A 25,889-nucleotide genomic window follows, 5' to 3' on the forward strand; every position below is an offset into this window, starting at 1 on the left:
AAACACACCCATGCACTTCCTGTGCTAAAACACTCGCTGACCAATCGGCTTCTGAGGATGCGAGTGCCATGTCGCATGCTCATTGGTCCACATTCAAGAGCGCATCGGTGATTGGATTGGCCGAGAACCGCCACGTCGTCAAAGGCAACAAAACCTCGTTCATTCATAAAGCTGATTCTGCCAAAACAGCTCCAAACCACTCAGTCAGTGCTCCAAACAAATCACTATTCTCATTCTTTTATCCCTTCTGCTATCAGGCTGTTAGATTACTGACTGTAGTCTTTTTAAATAGGTGCCTTTTACTCAATGAATGTCCTTAAAATCACTGCCTTATTTATTCCTTGCCAGAGTTCGGGAGACAGTAGACCCAGTCTATGTAGACACATAGGTTACATGTCACCGCGTTACGTAGTTTAAATACAAAATAACTGTAAGTGTAATCTGTTATATTCACTGAGAAATGTGTAATTAAATTACAGCGACCTTTAAGATTTTAGTCAGGAGGGTTTTTTTCCTATTTTTTAAATATTTAACATGTTACTACATGCACATTTTGCTGTTTTCTGTAATTCTTTGAAATCAATATTTTTTATATTTTGTAAATAAATCATGACATGGACTTATTTGGATCACACATGGGTTTACATGATGTCACAGTATCAATTAATGCCATGCCAGACTTTGAAACCTTTAAAAAAAATAAAAAAAATCTTAATTTTATATTCCAAAATCTACATGAACTACTGAATACATTTTCAAATGAAAGATAAACCTTTCGTTATAAGAATATTATCTCCCTTTTCAATCATGCCAGTATCCAAGAAAAACACCTGAACTCAGATTTTGGTGGGCTTAATGGGTACACTTACCCCAACATTTGTTAGAAAATTAGAAAACTAATCAAATGTAATATGTTACATTACCTTGATTAAGAAAATGAAATAGTTAGATTACTTATTACATTTTAAACACGGTAAATAGTAATCTGTACATTTCCAACCCAGTTCCTTACTTTTTTATTTCTTAACCAAAATAGTTGGTTTATATGGTGTTTTTACTTTCTCACATGGCTGGTATGATTATTCTTTGAAAGTGACATTGTGCAATATATCATTAGAATGTTTTTATTTGTTTTAACATATTTGTGCTTTGAATGTCTACTTTACACAAGGAGCAATTCATGTATTTATTATCATAGTATCTGATATTGCCTTTTTTTGTTTTAGTGGGCTTGAATTTCAAATAGTAATACAAAACACACAAAGTATGTTGCATCTGAGTTTCTCATTGTTAAAACGAGTCTTCTCTTTTCATTTGACATATTTTTTAATAAAAACAAACAAAAAAACAAATCAAATCAAAACAACAACAACAACAACAGTACACTATGATCAGCCCTCGAAAAATAAGATGGCAAGATTTCAGTGAGCCAAATCTGTAACTGCGTTTCCCAGGACCTCCCCCATGTAGATCTGAAAGAAACTGAGCCACAATATGAATTGTGGCAGGCATGTTTTCTGTATAGGTGTCTTTTAGTCATGTTTCCTTTTGGATGAAGAATTCAATTCTTGAGGTTTAATAAGGAAAGGATAGTAGCACATTGTGCAATACAGTACAACTAGTTAGTTAGTCATTGCTTAACTATACAAATACAACTTTCTTTGAATAGTTACAGAGATGGATTCTCACATAGTCTCACAAGTGGCAGTGTCTCTGTAAGTTCAGAGAGCCCCCTCAACCAACTGCTGAATCTTCCAAATCAGTGTTTTCTATCTCATCTTCTGTCTCCCTCTGTTGGTTGGTATTTTTTCCTTGACTTGACGGACCGGCTGAGTCTCTCTGTTCATCGCCTTCACAGCTTCCGCCTGAGGCAAGATGAAAAGCACATTTTTAACATGGTTGTTATGGAAAGTTCATTCTGAAACAAGTTGCACATAAAAGAGGACAAGTTGGGTCAAACCACAACTAAATAGCACAATTATTTAAATATGTGTGTGACAGAAAACAAGCCCAGTTAACTGTATTAGGAGCATCAGACTTTGTAGCATGGTGAGTTTGGGTGTTTTGGCTGACCTGTGACTTGTGTTTCACTTTCTTTCTTGTCAGTGAGGAACATACGTTGCATCATAAGTTTCTTCACAGTGTGGCACATGTACTTGAGCTCTGGACCACTGTCTGCTTTTCCTGTAGACATGCCAAATAGGAGTACAAGTGAAAAACAAAAACTACAACTCAAGTACAACTGAAACAATAGAGGAACATTTGAAATATATGGAGAATAACCTTACCTTTGTGTGGTTCTTCCTCAAATAGGACACACGTTCCCAAGGCATCTTTGAAGAGGAAGGGATACCAAGAAAAAAGAAATCATTTTTAATGATAAAATCTATAAGGGACACTTTTTCAGTGCTGGTAAAGATAGTCAACATTAGTGTGATTAATGGTAAATTAATCTTCTGATAATCAAATAACAGTTTTAAATCACTTTTAAAAAATAAACATTTGCTCATGCAGCCTCTCAAATGTGACATATAATAATAAATTGAATATTTTTTGATTTTGAAAATGTCACCTTTGTCTCTGTTGAATATTTTCTTATATGTTATAGGCAAATCCATTAATTGAGGAAATAATCAGCAGTGATCTATTGTATTTTTTTTTAAAACTTTGAAGTGATGCTTCAGAAAAATAGCATCTCAATTTCTATTAATCTTTTGAAGGTGCAGTTCACACAAGTTCCTGTATGATATATACTTCTATTTTTCAAGTCTTTCCTAAGATTTTTTCACTGACTAAAGTGAATAATAATGTGTAAGGGAATTTGTTTTCATGTTACTTTCCCTTGATGCACGTTATTATTATAATTATATTACAGTTTATTTTGTTCTTAAAACATTTATCCTTACCTTCATATTCCCCTGCAAACACATACTGTCCTACTTGCATCATGGGCTTGTCGCTGTCAATATCCTTTAACACAAATGTACAAACTGAATCAGTGTGCAGCCAGAGACGATCATCAGACTGTTCAATAATAATAATAATAATAATAATAATAATAATGATAATAAACAGAAGAACTCACCAGTATCTTGCATGTAGCCCGACACTTGGACAGAAAGTCATTGTTTATTATACCAGAGAGCTCCACCACAACAAGCTGCTCCTGTACGTACACACACACACACACACACACACACACACACACACACACACACACACACAATTGATTTGAAATGTCTCTACAAACATAGGGAAATCTAAATTGAGACAGTGAACTATTGCAATCTTATCGTCAGAAAACGAGCCAAAAGTACTCAGGGGAAATTAAATGTCTTCGATGAAAATCTAACATTTAAATTCTGGTTTGAAAGGTTAAAGTGAATACAGTAATGTTTAAAGTTTCCCCCCTCCACTAGCTAAATTAGCCAATAGTGGTTAGCTAACGGTGGTCCCGCTATACCGTAACAGTTGTACATTAACGGTGCTTCATACCTCCTCTTCCCATTCATCGTCCATGTTCAAAATCCTGTTATAAAGGAGCCACGATGGAGATTTCACTGATCTATTCCTCCAAATTATCCTTTGAGTTTACCTCTCATGCTCGTTCCTCCTAAACATTAGTTTGACCACTTCCGCGATTGTACGGGGGCCGAGCAGGGTTCATTCCTCTCTTTCTTCAGTTCAAGTTTCTGTCCGTCGAGGGGCGCTGTTGTTCAGTTTTACTGCCATGTTTTGTTTCTGAACCATTTAATGTGAATCTCCCCTCTCTCCCTCCGTCCTATCTATCTATCTATCTATCTATCTATCTATCTATCTATCTATCTATCTATCTATCTATCTATCTGTTCATTCTACTTATGGTCCAGCATGATTGGATCTAAATATTGGCTACCTGTAGGCACACTCATCTACATCTAACATTAATGTTATTAATGTTCTCCTGCAGGACACCATTGCTGAGGTGATGAGATGAGATGAGATGAGACGAAATGAGACGATACACTTTATTGATCCCCAAGGGATAATTCATATGTCAAAGGCAGAGGCAACAAAAAACGAAAGGAAACACACATCAAATGTATCCAAACCAAAAAAAAAAGAGAGGGGAAACAACCACACAAACAAGAGACCAAATGTGAACACTGACTGAATCATAATCAAAGAGCACAATGAGAAAACACCACGATGTACAAAGATGTGTGATATTTGTGATTTCGGGAGCACCTGAGGCAGAAGATTAGTTTTTTCCAGGTTTGCTGTACTATAACTGTAGTCAATTGGGATTATTATTACTGTCCAAATTTGGAGAAATCCTGGTGCACACACATCAAAGACAAGAATGCATCTTAGGGTTTGTCATTTATTTCAACCATCAGCACAGTAAGTACAATGTTAAATTAAAAAAAAGAATGCAATGGGCATATAATGTATGATTTGCAGATGTTTTGTGGCTCATCAATTAGGTTTTCTCAGTTTTATACATTGTGGGTAATGCTACAGTATTTAAGTTGTTTGCAATGTCAAACAAAATCCATGTGAATAAATTAAACTAATGTTCTGTTGCAGTTTCTGCTGAAAATAATTAAGAGCTGGAGAATATTTCACAAACAGAATCATAAAGCCCCTTTGGATGAGTGATCATTCATTTATCACCCAGTTGGTTTAATTTTCATATTTCTTCTCAAAGTGACTGGATTGAATGCACAATGTTAGTTTGTTAATATAATTTATATCAAATATTTTATTTATGATTTATATTATATGCATGTAATAGTTGTGATTATAATCTTACTTATTGATCCTTATTGGAAATATCTCTTTTTTTTGTTATTTTCTCCTCTTTAAACAGATGTCAAAGACAAGGGTCATCTGAAGGCTAGCACCCCTGGAGCTGGTTGGGATTCATCATGTCGCGCCGGACTTCTGTAAGGACAGTGCTCTCCTCATCGAGTCCCCCATTTGAAGGACCATCGCACTGCCCTATAAGGAAAAACAGGACAGCTGTAATAATCTGAAGATGTAATAAATGAAAGGAAATGTATGGTACATTTTTGCAAATCCACAAGGTTAATTATCAATGGTCACTGGTGACTTTTCCACTCATGTACATTCGTCAGTACATATTTTGGAGTTTATACATTTTTGCATCATGTCCAAAAAAAGCTGTGAATTCTCATCCATTGTCAGGAATGTAAAAGGTGACGTGGTGAATTACAATCATACTGCACCTGTTTAACTCATAGTATGACAAAGCCAGGTAGAGCGGTGCTGGGACATTTACTGTAACAGTCCTCAGAGTTAAAAAATGGAGACGTGGGGAGACAAAGGTTTGATATGAGGATATCTTCTTGCTCCTGGACTTTAAAATTTCTGCAGCTCCTCCCAATGAATTTGATATTTTGGTGGTAGACAATAAATAGCTGAAGCTTTGTAAAAGGGTAAACACACACAGGACTCACCATGTATATTTTCTTTGTGTTTCAGGACTGTCTGAAAATGTGAATATCACAATATTTAATTAAACTGTATCTTTAGTGTTACAAAAAATTATTCTTATTAACGAGACAAGGTTGAGATTTTTTTCATGTCAGTACATTGGTCCATAGGCAGATAACTGTTCAGTGGAGTTGCTCGGAGGCCGGCGCTGTTTGCAGGCTGTAAATACCTGTATAAATGTAAAACAGGTTGATGCTGAATGAACCTCACCCTCAGAGAGAGGAAAAAACATTTTGAATCAGAATCAGGCAAACCAAATTAAAGGGGGTGCATATCCCCCATGTGCCTTCTTCCTCCCCATTCCTGGCCTATCATCTATCTCTGGACCATGGGGTTGTCATGTCGACCAGCCCACAAGTTACTATGACAACGGCTCAAGGGGAAGCACTTGCTAGGGAGGTTATTGCCTCCTTGGGGATGTAAGAAGGACAGGGGGAATGTGAGCAGAGACAAAGATAGGGGGGACTTGCACACACCAAAAAGCTTTAAATGAAGCGAGAGGTCAAGTCTGAGTGTGTTAGCTGGATGTGTGTTTGACTTACCTTAGAGGCCAGTTTACACGCCGAACTGGACACAGTGTGTAAATTGAGTTGCCCCATTGAAGCTTTGAAAGAAGAGTTCACATTTTTTTTTTCTGGAAGAGACCTGAGCCTCTCCTGTACATGATGTATTACACTTCTTGCTCAGTGCCATACCCTGGGGCAGAAAGGGGCGGGAGCAAGGGAGGGAGTGACATTAAGGACCCTCTAAGGTGTCAGAAGGGTCCCCAGCTTCCCCCCACATTTTGTCATATAAATGTCATAAAGACAAGTTTGGAGTTGGGGAGCTTTTGGCTCTCCTTCAGCCTGGGGGGTATCACAGTGGTTAATTGCCCCATTAGCACTGACAGGGTAAATTGGTGGAAGGGTTAACTATATATTACAATGAAAACAACAACCCCTGGCACACACCCGGGGGCATGAAACGCATGCAACGTTTTACAGTACAGCCTGTGTGTGTTTGAGTGTAAATGCGAGAGAGAAGAGAGTGTGTAAATTGTGAATGTAGATTTACATTTACATGAGATCGTAATATTGGTAAAATATTAAAATGTTCTATTTATTAAAACGGAAATGAACTCACAATGGCAGTCAGGGAGAGACTCTCCTCTCATACCTGTGCTGAACTTTCTCAGAGTGCACAGTCAACCAATCAGGAGGATTATTTTATTCTACTTGTAAAAATGTGACTTTGTGTCAGGACTGTTTGTAAGACAACTGTGCATTTATGTGCTGTAATATAAACAATGTAAATGTGAATCACAAATATATACACACACTCCCCGCTCACAAGTATAGGCTTTAAATGTGTGTGTGTGTGTGTGTGTGTGTGTGTGTATGCTCACCTGCCTTATCTAGAATTGCAGATTCAAATATAAATGGAAATTTACATCAATAAACTGTGATGCTTTAATTTGAAGGATCATTGAAACACATTTTATTATTGTGTTACAGCACTGTAATGTAGACTTTAAGATTATTTGATTTTATAATGACATTCAATTACATAAATGATTTTTAAATACAAGTAAAATCAACAGAGCCAATTTCCTTATTATTTTTTATTTTCTCACATTACATCTATTTACAGGTTATTATTTTACACGCATAACAGACACAAAAATATATGAATTATGATAAATAAGCCAGTGTTTCAAGATAAACAGATTTACATTCTTACACAAGTAGAAATGAACATTTTGCATTTTATTTAAACACACACACACACACACACACACACACACACACACACACACACACACACACACACACACACTGATATGGACTAACATTAAAATTAAACTACCATTCATTGTCATTGTCTTTTGCCAAAAAGCCAGATATCAACTTGTCACTGTTTTTAACTGCAGCCATAACAACACAACAACAGAGAATGCAGAGAATGTAGGCATAAAGACAGCAGTCACTGATTTATGTTAGTGATAACCTGCAGTCTTCACTTGGTGGCATGTAGCAGACAGACAATCACTTAAAGCGTTTTCAAATCGTAAAACAGTTATTGGATGCCCACCAAACATAGGCCAAATCAACGTTTAGCCTACGACAATTAAACGATTCTTTATCTATTTTTATAATGAAAAAAAAATCTACACAAAACAGGACAATCCATAATCAAAACGTTGGTGCACGCAAAACCAACATAACGAAATATCATTAATATTCATGCACTATTCAGATATGGCCTTGTAATGCAGTTTTATCACGCATCAGTGAGCAGATAGTAACCTTACTTTGTTAATGCAAAATATGTATTTTATCTCTCTATACGTACAAAATTCCTGTATCTTTTACATAGGGACTCTTTTTTGCTGCAACATTGGAGCCTTTCATAGCATATAAAAAATGTATACAATTTTTAAATAAGGACGAGGTCAGCTTTGATAAGCAAAGCCCAACAAAGGAGAAGGATACTATGATCTTACAAATAAATGCAGTTTTCACCTTCTAAAATATGGACGATCGACAGATTGCACATCCAGCGTGAAATTCACAATAGTATTATCATAACAATAGAGCTGAGTGGCGAGGATGGGACGGCCGGAGAAGGGAAAAAACCTAAAGGTCTTCTGTAATGACTTACATAGGAATGGACACATCCAATGTTTGGCTTAACTATATATTGTATGTCTCCCAAACAAAGAAAATTAAACAGCAAACCAAAGTCCGAAACCCAGACTAACCTGCCCAGCCAAAAATCAATCAAGAGTGGAGTGTCTCATTTCATATTTAATCATATTTAAAGACTGCGACCTTTCTTTGTTTTCTTTTTCTTTCATTGTTTTAAATATAAATGTAAGCTTCTCTTTGTTAGATGTGAATATTTGTCCAACACAACTGGCGAATATGAGCTTAAATAACTTTTTTTTCTTACAGCATTAGTTGGCAAATCATTTTAATATTTAATGTAAATGTTGCAGCTGAAGTATTGGACAAACATGTAAACGCATACAAGGTATTTTATCAAAGACAAAATGTCACTATCATATTCTTCAAATATTCCTCTAGGGCCTTATAGTGCGCGTGCAGTGCTCAGTGGTGAATCACGGTGACAGTGTCGCATTTTGTGGTGATTGTCTGGCATCACAATATTCCCCTAAAAAGCCTTTTGGGGTTGAATATGTCTGTTGTGTTTAATAACCACATTGTTATTATTATTACTACTTAATTATATTGTCTTGTCTTCAAGTAGGATATATTTGGAGATTTTTCTATGATATCGTTTATATTCATTAAATAAACTGGAATTTGTCTTTATTTGCCTCTTAAACGTATCACTGAATTTTTTCAAAATAATATGTCTGTGATTAAAATTCAACGTTTCAGCATTAATTTCTCGCACTTTTTAAATATTTTCCTTTCCTCCTTGTCTCCTATGCGTCCCCTGTAGCCTCTCCCCTCCCTCCCTTTCTCTCTCTCTCGCTGAATCCATACGGGCTAATTAGCGGTGTCTGCGCAATTACGCACATGCGCAGTAGGCATAATCTCAGCCATTTTTTGAAGGAAACTAATTAGCAGGAATAAAGAGCCAAGTGTTTTTCCCCCCACAGTGATCAGAACTCATTCTACCTCTGGAGCTCGCACAAACCCCTCCGTCCCCCATCTTTCTGTTTACTACTACAGCCTATATGTAGCTTTAATTACACTGTTTGGTAACAACTTGGACCCCGCTGCTCTCTCTCCCTCTCCCCATTTTTCCCCCTCCTGGCTCCGTAAAAACGCAGAGGATCATTCATAAGGAATGAGTGGGCTCTTTATACGATTGTTTTCTGGACTACTACACATTCAGCGTACGGAGCTTTGTACCAGAGCTGCTGCAGAAATGTAAGTCTGCCATTTGTTTACGATATTAAAGGGATCTGGGGAGGAAACTGCCCGGCGGTGGGCGAGGAAGGGGGTGTTTGATTTGGTCAGTGCAGGCTGTAATTCGCAGAAATCAAGCTTTTGTTGATGTGGTTGTACATTGAGTCACCTGTTACTGGATAGGGAACACTATCGGTCTTGGTTTCGCTGCGGACCACTGTAAACAAAGGCTGAAGTAGTGCCGGAGAGGATTCATGTTGGTCAGTGGCTTGACAACACACGCAGGGACAGGGAGTGAACTATTCAAGTCCCTGCCCGTATTCCCAAACACCTAGTATGATCTAAGAATAGTGCAAAATACAACGTAGTGCTATTTATTACCTGGAGACTGGTGTTGGCTGTAAGCGGTCCACTGGGTCCTCACGCAGTCAAGTGCGTCCATAACAATATTGGTCCATGTCGAACTGTATTTGTCCATGTCCTTTAAAGATAAACATAATGCATTTTCCTTAAGTATAGCCAGACAACTCTTCTCTCTGTCCCCCCACCCCCCGTCTCTCCCCTCTCTCTCTTACACACACACACACACACACACACACACATATACACACACACACACACACACACACACACACACACACACACAACCAGCCTAAAATAGGGATTCCGGGACTGCACTTTTTGTTGAATATTTGAACATAATTTTCTGTTTCAAAATGTATAGTCTTAGTAATATAGTCTTTTTTTGTTCATTAACATTAATTCTAATATGCATGTTGAATTTCATGTTGTCCTGAGTGACAACTTAATTGACATAATCAGAATCAGTTTGCTGTGCATAACAGCATATATACACACATTAACACACATACAGATGTACACACACACACACACACACACACACACACACACATTGCTAAATGATGGTTTCCCGCACTTCTGATCGATAGAGAGCCAGAAATGCTTGTATAAATAGTTACATTGCCGATAGACCTGGGTTATTGATTGCAGTGTAAATGAAAATCTTTATCAGATTAGAGATTGTTCTCAGCTGCTGGCAGGCAGGCTCAGCCCCTCAGCGCTACCCGGCAGGACAGTGGACAGCTGCAGTGGGCAAGGGTCTGTGGCCTCTGACATAAAGACAGTACATTAAAGCACTATCAGAGTGCCGATGTGAGCCATATATCTTTAAGCTGCAGAGAGAGGGGAGAGGGGGGTGGCTAAAGGAGAGACGGTGTTGAAGGAGGAGGAAGAGGAGGGGGTTGGTTAGTTGAAGGAGAAGGTGAAAGGGTACATTAAGGTCTTTCCTTGATTAAAAAAGGTCAGTAATGAGATTGTGGGACACACACAGAGTAAGAGAGATGTATCATACTCATCTGGCATCCATCTGTCAGTCAGAAACAGAGGAGGAGAGGCCTGTTTCTATTTTCTAGGAAGTCTGTGTAATAATTGCATGATTGTGCTGATGTGAATAATAAAATCTTCATGAAATATTAGCGCTCAAATTTGGGGGATTTTTGTTATTTACTTGAATATTTATGGTTATCAATTTATGATAACATTTCACAGCTCTTTTCTAGTTTCAGTAAAACCTAATGATTTCAAAATCCAAGGAAATGTAATTTAAAAATCTATAGATATTTAAACTTTGTTTCACAAACCCTCAAATATAAAAACTTAAATTTCTTACTTATTTTAATGTATATTACTTGATAAGTGTTTATGTGTATCGGTGTGTTTACAGTGGGGCTTACAGCAGGGTATGGACATAACATCATACATATACAATGAGGAGAGGACAAAATATAATATACACAAACTATTGCATCAAAAATTGCCACTGATCTGAAATCTCAACAAAAAATGGATAAGCTTCATGCAAGTATGTTATATTTTGAACTAAACTTGATATACAGGTTTTGATTATATTGTGTCTACCCCGTGTGTCTGCACTGTAATAAAATGGCTCATACAACTTGTGCTAAACAGAGATTTCTTTGCCTCACATAATATCTCTGTGCTAATGCGTAGCAAAAGATGTAGAGAATGATACACTGGCTTTAAAAAAATGTTCTTTTATCCGCTTTTATCTAAGTGTGGCAATTTAGTGGAAGCCCTTTAGCTCAGAAGCGTTCAGTTCTTTATTTAATCCTATCCCCTGAGGAATATTATAGACCTCCTGCGTAGCCTTTACCAACATTCCTCTACCTAGTTTAGCGCTCATGCTATTGATTTTCCCATTAAGGGCTAACGCTAACCCCTGAGTAACCAGCCTCTGTATTGCACACTCTCTGAAGGCTGTATTGAACAGATGCTATCTAGGGAATCTAATCAATGCCCTCCACTGTTATGCAATATTATTTACATGACACATTTATTTCATTTTCTCCTTTTTTTTCTCCCTTCACTTTTCCTCTGTCTCTGCCTGTCTCTCTCTCTTCTTCTCTGTACCTGAAACACACAGGTGGGCTAGTAATGCGTGGCAGCTGTAGCCTCTGGTATGGACAGCGGTGAGGGAGGAGGAGGGGATGGAGGGGGAGGAGAGGAGAGAGATGCTGACCTCAGTCCCCAGGCTTTATCTCTTCCTCTCCTGACCCTGGCGGTCATTCCAGAGCAGGGGTCATCTTCTCATACCTCAGCCGTGGCCCCTGCCAAAGAGCCCCTGACCCTGCCTCAGCAGGAGGAGGAGGGCGCAGAGGGGTCCCAGGGTAGAGAAGAGACCCAGGGAGGTGAACAGAAAGAAGGAAACCGGCATTCACAGGAGAATGGAACATGTCAGAAGCAGGGGATGAAGGAGGACTTCGGGGAGGGATATTTGTCAGGGCAAAAGGAGGAAGGTGGGGAGGTGCCTGTAGGTGTGGGAGAGGTGACAGTAACAGGGGGCCTACTAGAAGCCCTTAGCAGCAGAGGCGGAGAGGAGGAGACGGAAGAGGAGGAGGCCATCTCAAACCAAAGCCAAACCAAATCCAAATGTTCTTTATTACCTCAACAGAGCCAGCACAGCTCTTCTTCCAGCACTGCAAAGGCCAGTGGCACACTCGACAGCAAAATAGCCGCCTCTCCAAAGCCCTCCCCCACTCCTTCCACCTCTCCAAAACCCTCCCCTTTTCTTTCCACCTCTCCAAAGCACTTCACTTGTCCATCCTCCTCTTCTGCCCTGCTGAGCGAGACAGAGGTACAAGACATTAAGGGAGATCAGGGCTTGATTTCTGGGTTTCCTCAGAGCTTTAAATCCCAGCAGTCTACTCTGGCTTTTCCACTGGTAGGTACAGAGCCTGCCAGTATACCTGCCGAGGATGATGGGCCGTCAGGGGTTCCTCACTCTTCCATTTCCGATGGAGATGGTGCCAAAGCTCCAGAACCAAATGACCGCCAGCTTGAGACAGAAGTGGATGACGAGAGAGACAAAGAAGAAGAACAGAAAGAAGCTGTCCTTAAAAACCTCAACCAAGACCTCTCTCCTAATTCACTGACTAGTCACATGACCATAATGCACTCACGCAATTCCTGCAAGACACTGAAATGCCCCAAGTGTAACTGGCACTATAAGTCCCAGCATACACTGCAAGTTCACATGAAGGAGAAACACCCAGAGACAGGAGGCCAGTGTGTGTGTGGCACCACTGGGGGAAAGTGTGTGTGTGGCGGTGCAACACGAGGTGTGTGTGGGTATTGCAGTTCAGGGAAACCCCATCCTCGCTTGGCCCGTGGTGAAACCTATGCCTGTGGCTACAAGCCCTACCGCTGTGAGGTGTGTGACTATGCTACCTCGTCAAAAGGCAACCTCAGCATACACATGCAGTCGGATAAACACCTTAATAACGTTCAAAATGGGGGACACTCGAATGGTCACATGCACACTTCTCACGTTACCAACAACAGCAGCTCCTCCAATGGTCACACAGTGGATGAGCCGACATACAAGCTCCCACTCTCTATTCCTACGCCTACTACCCAGCCCACCAAGCTCACACCACCTGCACACTCTCACTCTCATGGTAAGCGGTGGCGGTGTGATGTGTGCGACTATGAGACCAGCATTGCCCGCAACCTGCGCATACACACCACCAGCGAGAAACACACGCATAACATGCTACGGCTGCAGAGAGGTTATTATTTATCCCACTGTAGGAGCCTTGCTCCTCAGCTTAAACACCTGCAAAACACAGGTAAGAAATGCATCACAACTCTATCTGACTTCCAATGTGAAAGTTTAAACACTTGTTAATGCTAACAGGCTTTCTCTCTGTGTTTCAGGTGGGGAACTCTCCTTGAACATGCAACTGACCAGTCAACAAGTTGCAGAACAGCCAGTGACCCTTGGGTCTACTCTGACTCCTTCTCCGTCCCCCTCTCCCTCTCCCCCTCCAGCCCCATCTTTGTCCCCCACTGGACCCCTCTCCCAGGGTGTGTTCCAGTGCCTTGTCTGCTCCTGCTTTTCGTCCGACAGCTTAGAGTCTGTGGAGCAGCACCTGAACACCCCTCGCTCCCTGCCCCAGTCTGAGTGGTGCTCCCTGGTCGCTGGTGGCTGCCACTGCAGGCTGTGTGGCTACACCACCCCCCTGAGGGCTAACTTCTCCTTGCACTGCCAGACTGACAGACACCGCACCCGTTACCAGCTTGCTGCTCACCTCCAGGAGGGAGGAGACAGGGGTCAGGAGGGGGCCGCCCTTATTGCTAAGGGCAACCCCGTCCAGCTGAGGTGCAACCTGTGTGACTATGTGACCAGCAGTTTGGAAAAGCTACGAGGACATTCCCTCAGTTCACACCATGAGGCCAGCGTCCGGGTTTACCAAGTCAGTATACAGACACACACTTTGACAAACACTCCCAATATTAACCCCTGCCTCTTAAAAGAAAAAAACCTGCTGTGAATATGATGACTTCTTAAAACCAGACCACTTCTGCAGTAGAAATTTGCATTTAAAAAAAAAAAATTGGTGCCTTGTGACTAGAGAAAACGTCTGTAGATTCCCTATATTGCTCTTAAGGGGGAATCCTACACCAACCAGCATATACTGTGTGCATCTCATCCAGTGAGCTTCCAGTGAGCTACTCACAGTGTGTTTGAGGCAGGCAGTCACCCGTCATGAGAAGTGATGCAGCAGTCTCCCCTGCTGCAGCACTTCTCTCTCAGCTGTTGCTACCTTCCTACTCCATACTGTGTGTTGTCCCATTACACAGTACTATATTCAGCTCCATACACTGCAACACCGTACCTCTGCTAAGCCATTATATTGTAAAGCTAGTTGTTTTTTTGGTTAGATTTAGCTCTTCTGAATCAATCACAGAGAAATATAGCAGCTTAGTTTAGTTAAGCTGTGGTTTTAATGTTGTTTGGTCTGGTTGTCGCTTCCTCTACCACTCTGTTGTGTCTAATTCCATAGCGTGATATTCAGCCTTCTATCATTAAAGTAGATTTCCTCCAAATATACTGATATTTTAAATAGTTCATTATTATGATATTTCAGTGTCTGCTTTTCCCTGTCGCTGGCATAACATGGTAGATAGGAGTGTTTTGAGAGACCCTCATTTTACCGCCCTTGAAGGAACCACTAATGAAAATGACAAAATGTAACTTGTATTCCATTACAGATTTACAAAATCTGCTGGGTGACCCACATTGTAATGATACAATGCTGATCATAAATCATCAGGAGTTTCCCTTTTTAAGAACTGAAAAACTGAACTGAACTGAAAGCAGTAAATGTAACAATTTCTGATTAGGAGAGCAGATTTTAAAGAATCAAACTCAGTAATGTTAGCCATTTTGTTCAACCATAATAATTTTCTCGCTTTCTCCCCTTTCTACCTAATGTTCTCAGTTCCTGCAGCAGTATGATGGTGAGGTTGATGGAGGTTCATGGCTGTTCCATTGTCTCCTATGCAACCACTCCTCCTCTTCTAAACTCCAAGTACTAAAACACAGTCAAACCCCGACCCATCAGCAGAGGGAAGGGCTACTGCAGCTGCAGCCAATGGGCGGAGAGGAGCTGGCAGCAATTTTTACCATCAGGAAAAGCCCTGATGGGGTCACAGGTGAGAATATGAACTGTGTGCGTGTTTGATTTCATGTTGCATGTGCTTGCCGACATCAGAGAGCAGACAGGCAATAAAGATGAAAAGAGTGAGAAAATGAGTAATGGCTGTTGCTGAGATATTGATCAAGTAAATTGATTAGTCGATACACATTCTTGTTATATCCCCAATCACCCCTGACAACAGCTAACTAGCACCTGCTAATCAATGGACCAATACAAATCCCCTGGACAAGGATAGAGAGGTGGAGGTCAGTCACTAACACACTGGTTTCACATTGTCTGGAGTGTGTGATTCACCAGAGTATAACTTAAAATGAGTTGCTCAACACTTCTCTTGTAAATTAAGTCTTATTCTGTGATTTCTCTGTTTGCGGATTAAGACTTACAGAGGTGAACTGATGTGTTGTAAGTCCATATAACTTCTGCTCCACCTCTGAGGAGAATCTAATGGGAAATCAATACTTGATCAATAGGGTATGGATGCAAGCAAGAAGAATGAAGTGTGGTCCAAAGACATAGGTCTTTTTGAAGGGTTCTATCTGGAGAATAAAATAAAGAACAATTAGCCTGATTGTGAGGACACATTGTATGATTCACTAGGTATGCATAACATAATTACTTTTTTGTCCTGTCCCAGGAGAGTTCAGCGATGATATGGAAACTTCCAGTGAGATCACCACTGGTCCTTTGGACCAAACCAAAGACACATTTAACTTGGGGTCAGAGCAGATTTCTAAGGAGACAGGTATGGCTGCTTCTACTTGCAAAACAATTAAACACATGCTACAACATATTAATAGTTTACTCAAATGATATGATAATATATACATGGGGAATATAAACATGTTTATATATTTTTTTCTTGAAGAAGACACTAGGGGGGAAGAAAGGGAAAAAAGGGAGTCATTGTCCCCAGTCAAGCGTCCATTGTCTGGATGCGGGGAAATGGAAAACTCCATCTCAACCAAACGCCCCAGAATACACCAGCAAAATGAGAACCAGCAGGTGAGGAGTTGACACACATTTTAATAATTAAAGTACTTCCATGTGAATGTACAAAATATGATGACAGACACTATACATACAGTTAGAGATTAGAAGACCTGACGTTTGTGTATATAATATGTAAAACCTATGCCTACTTGCTGGCCTCTAATTCAACACTTTATTAACCATTTTTCGCCCTTGTCTCATTTCTCCTGTTCTTTCTTCTCTCTTTTAGACTGTCCAGTGCCCTTTGTGCCAGGTTAAAGTCCCATACGTACACCTTCGACAGCATCTCACACATGTGCACAGTGTTGCACAGGACTGTGTAGAAAAGCTCATCAGCGTAGTAAGTGCACATGCAAGTGTGTATTTGTTGTATTTGCGTTTGTCAGGAAGCAAAAGGAAACGGAAAGGCAAAGCGATGGGGGATGGGGTAGAGTGAAATGTAGGGAGACAATTCCATTAAGAAGGCACCAGAGAGAAAGGCAGCGCTTTTTTAATGCATGTTTAAGTAGCTCCCCGCTATCATCTTTGATGCAGCCGTGCATTCTGTGTATGTGTATGCGCGTCTTTTAGAGTGGAGGAGAGAGGGTTTGACTGAGTGAGTGAGGGAAAAGCCAGTCTTTCTATAATGCATGTTTAAGTAGCCCTCTATTACCAGAAGTGCAGTCAAGCTAAAAAGGGGCCCCCATGCTTTTTACTGTGTCTCTCCAACTAACAAAGACTGGTCATCTATCCACATCACCATCCTCCATCTCCCTGGCCCGTATGCTAAGTGGCCTTTGTCTCTTGCTCTCTTCGCCTCCACTTCACTGACTGCTTTTCACCCTTTCTCCCCTCTGCTGTCCCTCCCTCCCCCTCCATCTACTCCTATCATTCCTATTCTGCAATTTCTGTCCCTACCCCTCCCTTTCTGTCTCTCCGAAGCTCTCTCTCAATTTCTTATGCGTTACCCCTCCCTTACCCTCTTTCTCTCCCTCTCTCTGAGGCAGTTTTTTTGTTCATTGCCCCTGACTTCCTCCCTCTGTCTCCCTGCTCTCTCTCTTTTTCATATTCTACACCCCTTAGCCCCCCCCCCCCCCCCACCATCATCCTCCCTCCTTCTCCTCCCACACCTCCCTCACTCTCTCTGATAGTAATTGAGGTTCATTAATTCAGACTGAGGTGATGATGGCCATTATGTACCTTGCTTTCCAATTACGCTCTCTAGATTAAGCCTGACCTTCAGTTTTCTCTGCAGTGTGTGTGTGTGTGTGTACGTGTGGTTGTTCTTCTCTTTCTTTCTTATGAAGCTGTTACGCAGAGAAAACTCTTGTCATGTAAATCTCATCTGTAGCTGTCCATCCTTTCCTTAGGGTAGCTAGCTGTTCTTGCAGATATAGTATTCGCTCTCAGTGCTTGAAGCTGTGGAGATGGAGGTTTTCTATATGAAGAATGATTTTAAATAAATTCATTATTCAGCTCAGTAAAGTTTTATTAAACCCTTGGGGCATGTTGGAGGGTGTCGGTGGAGCTGAAGGGCAGACCCCCATATTTCAACCATATCTTATTACCAAGTCCATGCACCTTGCTGCATATAATGTTGTGCAGGCAGGTGTAAGATGTAACGATACACTAACAGATTCACACTTTAATGTTTTGTGATATTAGAACCGGGAGCGAACGTGTTTATACATGTTGATATTTGCTTGCTATTACGCTGTACAATTAAACATGTTTTATTCATAAAGTTAAATGAAGAAAAATAAGTTAATATCCCATATTTCTTTGACTCTAAATTTCTAAAACACACACTGTGTTGCCGGCAATGAAAATGTAAGAAACCAAAACTGACATGTCACATTTTGTTTCATCCAGGTCACACCACCCATGGAACAACCGCAGCCTCAGCTGGAGACAGAGTTACAGACATACTCTCGCACAGATGATACTCAGAAAAATAAAAACATCAAGAATGACAATGCAAATAGTTTCAATACTGCTGATTCCGTTGCCTCAGTTGATTCACAGAAAAACAAAGGTTGGTGTAAAATGCAGGGTAAAACTGACTGCTGTTAATATGTTGATAAAAGAAGCATAAGTACTATTCCAAAATAATTATATATTCACATTCACATTATTTTTTCACATTTTTCAGGCATTTCAGGAGAGAACACTGAGGGAGATGTAGCCGCACCCAAAGATGTCACAGCTCTACTCACCCCACCCCTGGAAGACAACACTGCTCACCCTTCCAATGGCAGACTTGTTCCTCAGTCCCCGACTCAGACACCCCCCTCCTCCCCACCCACCTCTCCAACCAGCGATCTCCCTCCCCTTTCTGATCGCCATGGTTACCGGTTCCGTTGCAGCAGGTGCAGCCTGGCGTTCCCCACTCAGGAGAAGCTCCAGCTGCACTGGCAGTACCATGCCATGAGGGCGGCGACAGAGTGCCCCCTCTGTTCTAGACAATGTCGCAGTCAGGAGGCCCTGCAGAGACACATGCAGAACACACACTCACAGTTGGACAACACCCAGGGGCAGAATACACTCTTACCGCCTCATACTGCGCAATACATGGAGAATAATAAAAATTCAGTTCATCAAGATTTTAGCCTGTCACCGCAAGTGGGTCAAGAAGCAGGAGAGGGTGAGGATGAAGAAACAGAGGAAGATGCACTTGGCTTGGAGGGAAAGGAGGAACAAAAAGAGGAAGTTAAAATTAAAGAGAAGGACATAGCGGGTCAGGTTGATGGAGCTGAAGATGATTTAATTGAGCCAGAAAAAGGGCCCCATGAGGAAATTATATCAGAACCTAGTTCCAGCTCTCCTTTCAAGAAGAGCTCTAACCCCACAATGGACCGCTATCTGGATCCATCCAGGCCGTATAAATGCACCATATGTTCTGAATCTTTTACTCAGAAAACTATTCTTCTGGTTCACTATAACTCTGTGTCCCATCTCCACCGGGCCAGACGAGCTCTGCAGGACTCTGGCACAGGTGTTGCTGCTCCCGAGACTCCCCGTGGCCCAGATCCTAGACCCTACCGCTGTCGATTGTGTGGAGTAGGCTACAGCCAAAGCTCCACACTGGACATACATCTTCGCTCTGTCCTTCACCAGACAAGAGCTCGTGCTGCCCAGAACCCAGGTCCACAGACCTCAGCGTCTAGTGTAGCTACTTCAGTATCAATGCCCACCACTGCTACTCAGGCTGCTACCACGAGAGAGGAAACGTCCAAGAGTTTGCCTTTTACCAAGAGACCAGATATAGTGAGCTCTTCAACCTCTTTATTAGGCTTAACAGCTGAGACCCAGTCAACCCTCTCTAGCCCAGTTGACAGCCAGCAGGCTAAAACAAGAGTGGCAGAACTGCTAGCATCAAGAAACCAGCTAATGCTAATACAACAGCAGCAGCAATTAGCCCAGGCACAGGCCCAAGCTCAATTACAACACACAGCCCTGCTGCAGTCCCAAATGATGCAGCACCTCCCCATAGTGCCAGAGAATCTCCTTCAACAACACTTTTCTCTGGCACCAGACAACTTGCTTTCTCTGCAGCAACAGCTTCTTCTGCCCTTTTACTTTGCTGGAGACATGACATTTAACCCAGAATTGGCTATTAAGAGCCTAGAATTTAGTCCGTCAGAATCTGCCAGCTCCACCCCAAAAGAACATGTTAAGACAGAGGCTAAACAAGAGTCCCTACCTCAAACAGATGAGAAACACATCCAGAAAAAAAGTTCATATTCAAGTGTTGTCCAACCAAAAGATCATATACAGTTTGACACCAGGGTTGAAACAGGCAGCAGTGGATCCACCACCAACCGTACAGAAAAAGAATCCAGCACAAGTCTTGAGGAAGAAAAAGAACATATGCCTGTTTATACTGTTAAAAAAGAAAGTCACACAGAGGAAAAAGATTCCTCTTCATTTAATCCTCTTGGATTGCAGTGTCCTCCTCCTAGAGTGCCCTACGCTGCTGTGAATGGGGAACCTCTCAGAGCTCTGCTGCAGAGTTATGGCTATGAGTTGGCATTACAATATTTACAAAGTAGACACAGACACCAGCAGCAGATAGTAACACAAATGATATCAGAAAAACAAGTGTGCTCTCGTATGAACAAGATGGAGGTGTACTCAGAGGAAGAAAAATATGAGTTTAGTAAATTACAGGCTGGAAAGGTGGAAGCCTGCCATAAGGGTGACACAAAAGGAGTAGAAGGCAATGGAGGCATTGATAGCTTGTCAAAGGAGAAAAGGCAGAACAACCAGGAGAAATCTGCAAACAAAGAGAAAGGATGCTGTGGAATAGGAGAAAAGTGTAGAGACTGTGGCAAGTTTTTTTCAGATTCCATGATTTTAAAAAGCCACCAGGAGTACATTCACAGGATGACGTTTCCCACTGCTGCACTAGAGAGGTTTTCCAGAGAATACAGGCTGCAGTATGATCAGATGTACCCACTCACACAGCCGAAATTGGCAGATAATTCAACTGCTAGTAACCAAGCTGCAGTCCCAGCTACATCATCAGAATCAGAACCTGTACCTGAACCAGTTAAGGCTCAAGTTAAAAACACTGCAACCTCACCTGAAAACTCAGTTTCAGATTCCGTAACCAAAACATGCGCTCAAGCTACTGACCAGACACTAACTGCCCCTGCACCATCTCCACCTCTTTCTCCTTCTCAACCTCAAACATTGCCACAACAGGACGCACCTATCCCAAGCACATCTGCTACAGTTACTTCTCAAACCACATCTCCAGCTAAGGCCATGCCTCTTTCCTTATCGAAAATCCCTATGCTCCCTCTGTCCTTGCCCCACCTTCCTCTACCCTCACTGAATTTACCTAAGCTTCCCCTACCCCCCATTCCTTTCCCAATGGAGCTACCTCTCCTCCCTCCAGTTATGATGCAGTCTGTGGCTCTCCAGCCTCAATCTTGGATAGATTCAAGTGTGAACCCTGAGCTGGCAAAACTCTACCAAACTCAACTCAACCCAGCACTGCTAGGGCAACAGCCACAGCTCAGTCCAGCATTGCTAGCCCAGCAGCCCCAGCTCAGCCCAGCTTTGCTAGGTCAGCCTCCACAACTTAATCCTGCCTTGCTGGGCCAACAATCCCAACCCAGCCCCAGCCAAACAGGACAGCAACCTCAAGTCAGCCCAACAATACTCGAACAATCGCAGTGTAAAAGAACCCGAACACGAATCTCTGAGGAGCAACTAACTGTTCTGAGAAAACACTTTGATATTAACACCCTCCCTGGTGATGACGAGATAAATGAGATGTCTGCTCTGTCTGGTCTGCCTCACAAAGTAATCAAACACTGGTTCCGCAACACCCTCTTTAAAGAGCGCCAGCGAGACAAGGATTCCCCTTACAATTTTAATAATCCTCCCACCATAACCCTTGAGGAGTCCAGAGAGGAAGCAGCCCAAAACCAGCCTCTGTCACTTTCTCCATCTTCACTTTCCCCGGGCCTCCCAGTCAACACCTCCCCACAGCCCCAGACAACAGACCCCCATAGGGGCAGACGCTCTTCTCGAACCCGCTTCACGGAGCAACAGCTGGAGACCCTGCAAAGGGTATTTGAGGCCACTCCCTACCCCAGAGAGGAAGAATATGACAGGTTGTCTGCTCTGTTGTCCCTCCCTAACCGAGTTATTGTTGTATGGTTCCAGAATGCTAGACAGAGAGCCCGCAAAAGTCAAGACAGGGGGACAGATGATGGATTAGAGGGAAATAACCAGCTTGGCAATGCTCACAGGCACAGAAATGGCGACTATAAGAATGATGGTGACAATGAGGATAACAGTTGTGGGGATGAAGGACAATGTGACTCTCAAAATGAAAACTCCATGGATCTGACATATGAGTATTATACTCACCCTGAGTCACCAGCCATTGATTATTCTACTCACTGCACAGAAAGTGAGCATCTAACAGCCAAAGGTGAACCAGCACCTGTTATGAGGAAACAAGAAGATAAAACAATCTCTCCTCAGGCTAACAAGAGCCCAGCTACTGTTCAGATTCAAAATGGAATTTCAAATACAGAAACACAGCATAAGGAAATTGTTCAGGCCATACAAACAGTGTCCTCCCCACAACCTGAGGTCCAGCTGAAGCCTGAAGGTACAATGGAAAGACCCCAGCCTCGTTCTTCCTCCTCTTCACAAAAAATAGTACCTCTCACTCCGTCTATATCTGATGCAAGCCGGGGTCATGCACATAGCCCTCCCTCTTATCCAGTTGTTGAAAAGCCTAATGATACATCTCCCAGCCTGCCTTCTGCTCCAGAGTCCGAAAGAAGCGACATTCAGCACCTTGAGGTCACTTCTGGACCATCCACTGAAACCCAGCCACAAAGCCAACTCCAACCCCAAACCCAGGCTCAGTTCCAGTGCAGTCTCTGCCCAATGTCCTTGCCATCGTTCCAGCTGTGGCAAGAGCATCAGACCAGGCACCTCCTGGCAGCTCAGTCCCAGGTCCAACTCCTCCATTCTGGCTTTGCAGACCGAACCATGCCTTACATGATGCTTCACTCCAACCACACCCTGATGGCCAGCCAAATGCTTTCAGGCGCTATGTCCCAGATGCACCCTAATCCCGCACATACAATGATTTCACACTTAAATAGCATACAAATTAAGAATACACTCTCTGACCACTCGAGTAACAACCTCAACAGCCTCTCTCAAAGTTCCCTAACACCTATGAAGCAGAGTTCAAAGGTTTTGTCAGAGACCAGTTTTGAGGGCCAAAGGTGTGGTAGAGAGGTTGAGGAGGAGCACCGAAGGGATAAGCGCCAGAGAACAACCATCACCCCAGAACAACTTGAAGTGTTGTATCAGCGCTACAGCTTGGACTCAAACCCCACCAGAGGAGTCTTGGAAGGCATTGCACGAGATGTGGGCCTTACAAGACGTGTGGTTCAGGTACTTCATGGATGTTAATTGAGAAATGGCAAATAAATAAATGCTTTTGTGTATCTCCAATTTTAAAATATACTGGTCTTTGTTTCACAGGTGTGGTTTCAGAACACCAGAGCCAGAGAGAGGAAAGGACAGTTCCGGTCAATGGGGCCAGGATCCAGTTTCACCTTGGGTTTGAACCACCTGCGCTGCCCATTCTGCAGGGCTCTCTTCAAGGTAAAGAGTGCTCTGGATGCCCATATGAGGTCACGCCACTGGGCAGAGGCTGAAAGAGCAGGCTACAACCTGTCAATGAGTAATGGATCCAATGGCCAGATGGGGATGGTTATGTCATCTTTCATGGACAAACCAGGCCCATCTATATCTTGTAACCCTATCCCAAACCCTGGCTATATCATCAGCAACAAAGACTTAGCAGTGAAGCCAACTGTGACTTCTTTGTCTTCAACCACTGACCTGAACCACCCAGAGGAGGATGATGACTTTGATGAAGAGGACGAGGAGTACCCATGTGACGAGGGTTCAAGTATGGCTGACCAAGGGTCTCCGGGTCCTGAGGGATCTGGGGGTCCAAGCTTTGATTGGGGTGAGACACAAACTCTTCAACAGCACCAACATCAGCAGCAGCGCCAAAGGACACAGATGAGCCACTTCCAGGTACTCCAGCTCAGAGACTTCTACAGGAGCCACCGTACACCCAACCGACATGAGTGTGAGGCACTGGGCCAGGAGTTGGGACTGCCTCACCGCGTGGTGCAGGTAAATGTTTAGAACATTCAACACATTAATGAAACGCGATTTGACCTGAACACAGAAGCATCAATCAATTCAGAGTAAGTAAAGTATTTTAAGGCTAACAGCTAATATTTATATATACAAATCTTTTGCAGGTGTGGTTTCAGAATGCCAGAGCCAAGGAGAAGAGAGCCAGGAGCCTGAGCTCTGACTCTGCAGAGAGGGAGCAGGCTGAGCTGACTGCAGGGGCAGGGGAGAGAGACAGAGCTTAGAGAGGCAGACTAAGGTCCCATTGCTTCCTTCTACTACGTTCTCCCCAGAACCCCTTCTGCACCTGCTGTCGACTTCTTAACATAAACCCTGTCCACTTTGCTGCCAAACCTGTAACCTGAACACCCCAAAGATGCAGAGCCACAGTGGCCCAAAGAGAAACTCTCTCAACTGAAAGTGGGAGTAAGCCCAAACCAAGTCCTCTCTACCACAGCTTTCCTCTTTTCATATTGTTCTTGAACATTTTCCTGGTCTATCCTTTCTTGTTGAAAAGAGCTCCTCTCCCTATTCCATCAGACACCTTAATCCAACCAAACACCACCTTGATGAAAACCAACCAGATGCCACAGAGGCCAAAGAGCATTCTCCAAGTATGTGACCTCACTGCCCAGCTAGACCTGCAGTCTACCTCTCAGTCTGCATGACAGACTCACAGTGAGCCCTCCACCAGACAGTGCTAGATGACTAGCTGTGTAGCATGTAGTGCCAGTCTATACAAGGCTGGAAAAGAAATTGTCAAAGAGATTTTAGTGTAAATAGAGAGCTCCAAAAGATAAACTTGAAGAAAAACAAAGCAGTTACAGCGGAAGAAGAAGAAGAAAAAAAAAACAGAATATCCTTGAAATAGACGGAGGTATTTGCATAGAGCTTTTGTAAAGACTGACTCAGATTCCAAAGCTCGTAACCAAAATTTTACATGTCTGTGGATTTAGTTTCAACATGTTTGTTTTCAATAACAAACTGCAGAGCTGACGTCTGTACGGTGAAGGGGTGAGATCTGCACCTGGCAGAGGTAAGCGGAGTATCAATAGACTGATACAGTGCAAGAATGCAGCTTCACCCACCACAAGCCAATGATGAGTCTTCTGTTGTACATGTACACCTTCTATGTTCCTTTAGTGGATAATAGCCCAAATAGCACAGAACGTAAAGGCCAGTTTGTCTTGAAAAGGACAAACTATTTTTTTATAGCACTCAACCATTATACTGTATATGAAAACTTTAACCAAACTCAAATTTACATTGTGTGTGTTTAGTAATAGTTTCTTAATATAAATCTTATGGATTGAGATAAACTGTCTTGCTTCGATATAATAGTGTCATGATTATGAAAAGATTATGACAGCTTTGATATGTTCAGGCAAGGTGACTTACTGCCTTTCCGTTCTATTTGAATATACCAATGGCTTACCAATGTTATGTGATTAATGTAAAGCTTTCTATGCTCAGGTCAACAACTCAACATGGCTCAACTTAAAATGTGATCTTAATACTGTACTTTTCTGTTTTTAAAACAGAAGGGGAATGGTTTAACCTTGGACTAAGTATTAAAATATACCTACAAAAACATCTGTATATCAAAGATCTGAGCTTTTCACCTCTGAGTAATAGATTGTTACAAAAAACGTTATTGAAACTAAAGTGTTTAATTGTGTGAGGGGTAAATGTACAGTATTTAGCTTTTGTATGGTTGACTCAAGACTTCATTGGATGTTTGAGACATAACTCCCTTTTCCACTTACAAATCGGGAGCTACTGCGCAAAGCTGAGAAAAACTTGGATGGACGGATGTTATTGA

At 42.1% G+C, this 25,889-nt stretch overlaps 2 protein-coding genes across 3 annotated transcripts; one reads left to right on the forward strand and one right to left on the reverse strand.

Annotated features, from left to right (window-relative positions):
- Positions 1–1,252: 1,252 nt before the first annotated feature.
- Positions 1,253–3,630, reverse strand: gtf3c6 (general transcription factor IIIC, polypeptide 6, alpha). Of its 2 annotated transcripts, XM_053319279.1 has the most exons (6): positions 3,496–3,630; positions 3,086–3,166; positions 2,907–2,970; positions 2,289–2,333; positions 2,074–2,184; positions 1,253–1,865 (listed from the first exon to the last, which is right to left on the reverse strand). In XM_053319279.1, the coding sequence occupies exons 1-6, from the start codon at positions 3,517–3,519 to the stop codon at positions 1,735–1,737; spliced, it is 456 nt and encodes a 151-aa protein (XP_053175254.1). In that variant the 5' UTR covers positions 3,520–3,630; the 3' UTR covers positions 1,253–1,734. The 2 variants fall into 2 exon arrangements, with proteins under 2 accessions (XP_053175254.1, XP_053175255.1); XM_053319280.1 differs by lacking the exon at positions 3,496–3,630 and having other exon boundaries at positions 2,907–2,990; positions 3,086–3,168.
- An 8,229-nt stretch (positions 3,631–11,859) lies between these two features.
- Positions 11,860–24,312, forward strand: LOC128358844 (zinc finger homeobox protein 3-like). Its single transcript, XM_053319238.1, has 10 exons — positions 11,860–13,528; positions 13,617–14,155; positions 15,185–15,398; positions 16,038–16,145; positions 16,269–16,405; positions 16,623–16,733; positions 18,245–18,407; positions 18,525–23,308; positions 23,399–24,064; positions 24,196–24,312. Exons 1-10 carry the CDS (start codon positions 11,860–11,862, stop codon positions 24,310–24,312), a joined length of 8,508 nt encoding a protein of 2,835 aa, XP_053175213.1.
- The last annotated feature ends 1,577 nt before the right edge of the window (positions 24,313–25,889 follow it).

Source organism: Scomber japonicus, chromosome 5 (genome assembly GCF_027409825.1).
Source record: "Scomber japonicus isolate fScoJap1 chromosome 5, fScoJap1.pri, whole genome shotgun sequence".
Taxonomy (NCBI): Eukaryota; Metazoa; Chordata; class Actinopteri; order Scombriformes; family Scombridae; genus Scomber; species Scomber japonicus.

Excerpts from the sequence above, each read along its gene's own strand:
- gtf3c6 (XM_053319279.1), bottom strand. The coding sequence starts at position 3,519 with ATGGACGATGAATGGGAAGAGGAG. Across the intron at positions 2,971-3,085 it reads GGGCTACATGCAAGATACTG|GATATTGACAGCGACAAGCC; the intron begins GTGAGTTCTTCT and ends TTTGTGTTAAAG. Across the intron at positions 2,185-2,288 it reads TGAGGAAGAACCACACAAAG|GAAAAGCAGACAGTGGTCCA; the intron begins GTAAGGTTATTC and ends GCATGTCTACAG.
- LOC128358844 (XM_053319238.1), top strand. The coding sequence starts at position 11,860 with ATGGACAGCGGTGAGGGAGGAGGAGGGGATGGAGGGGGAGGAGAGGAG. Across the intron at positions 16,146-16,268 it reads GCAGATTTCTAAGGAGACAG|AAGACACTAGGGGGGAAGAA; the intron begins GTATGGCTGCTT and ends TTTTTCTTGAAG. Across the intron at positions 16,406-16,622 it reads AGCAAAATGAGAACCAGCAG|ACTGTCCAGTGCCCTTTGTG; the intron begins GTGAGGAGTTGA and ends TCTCTCTTTTAG.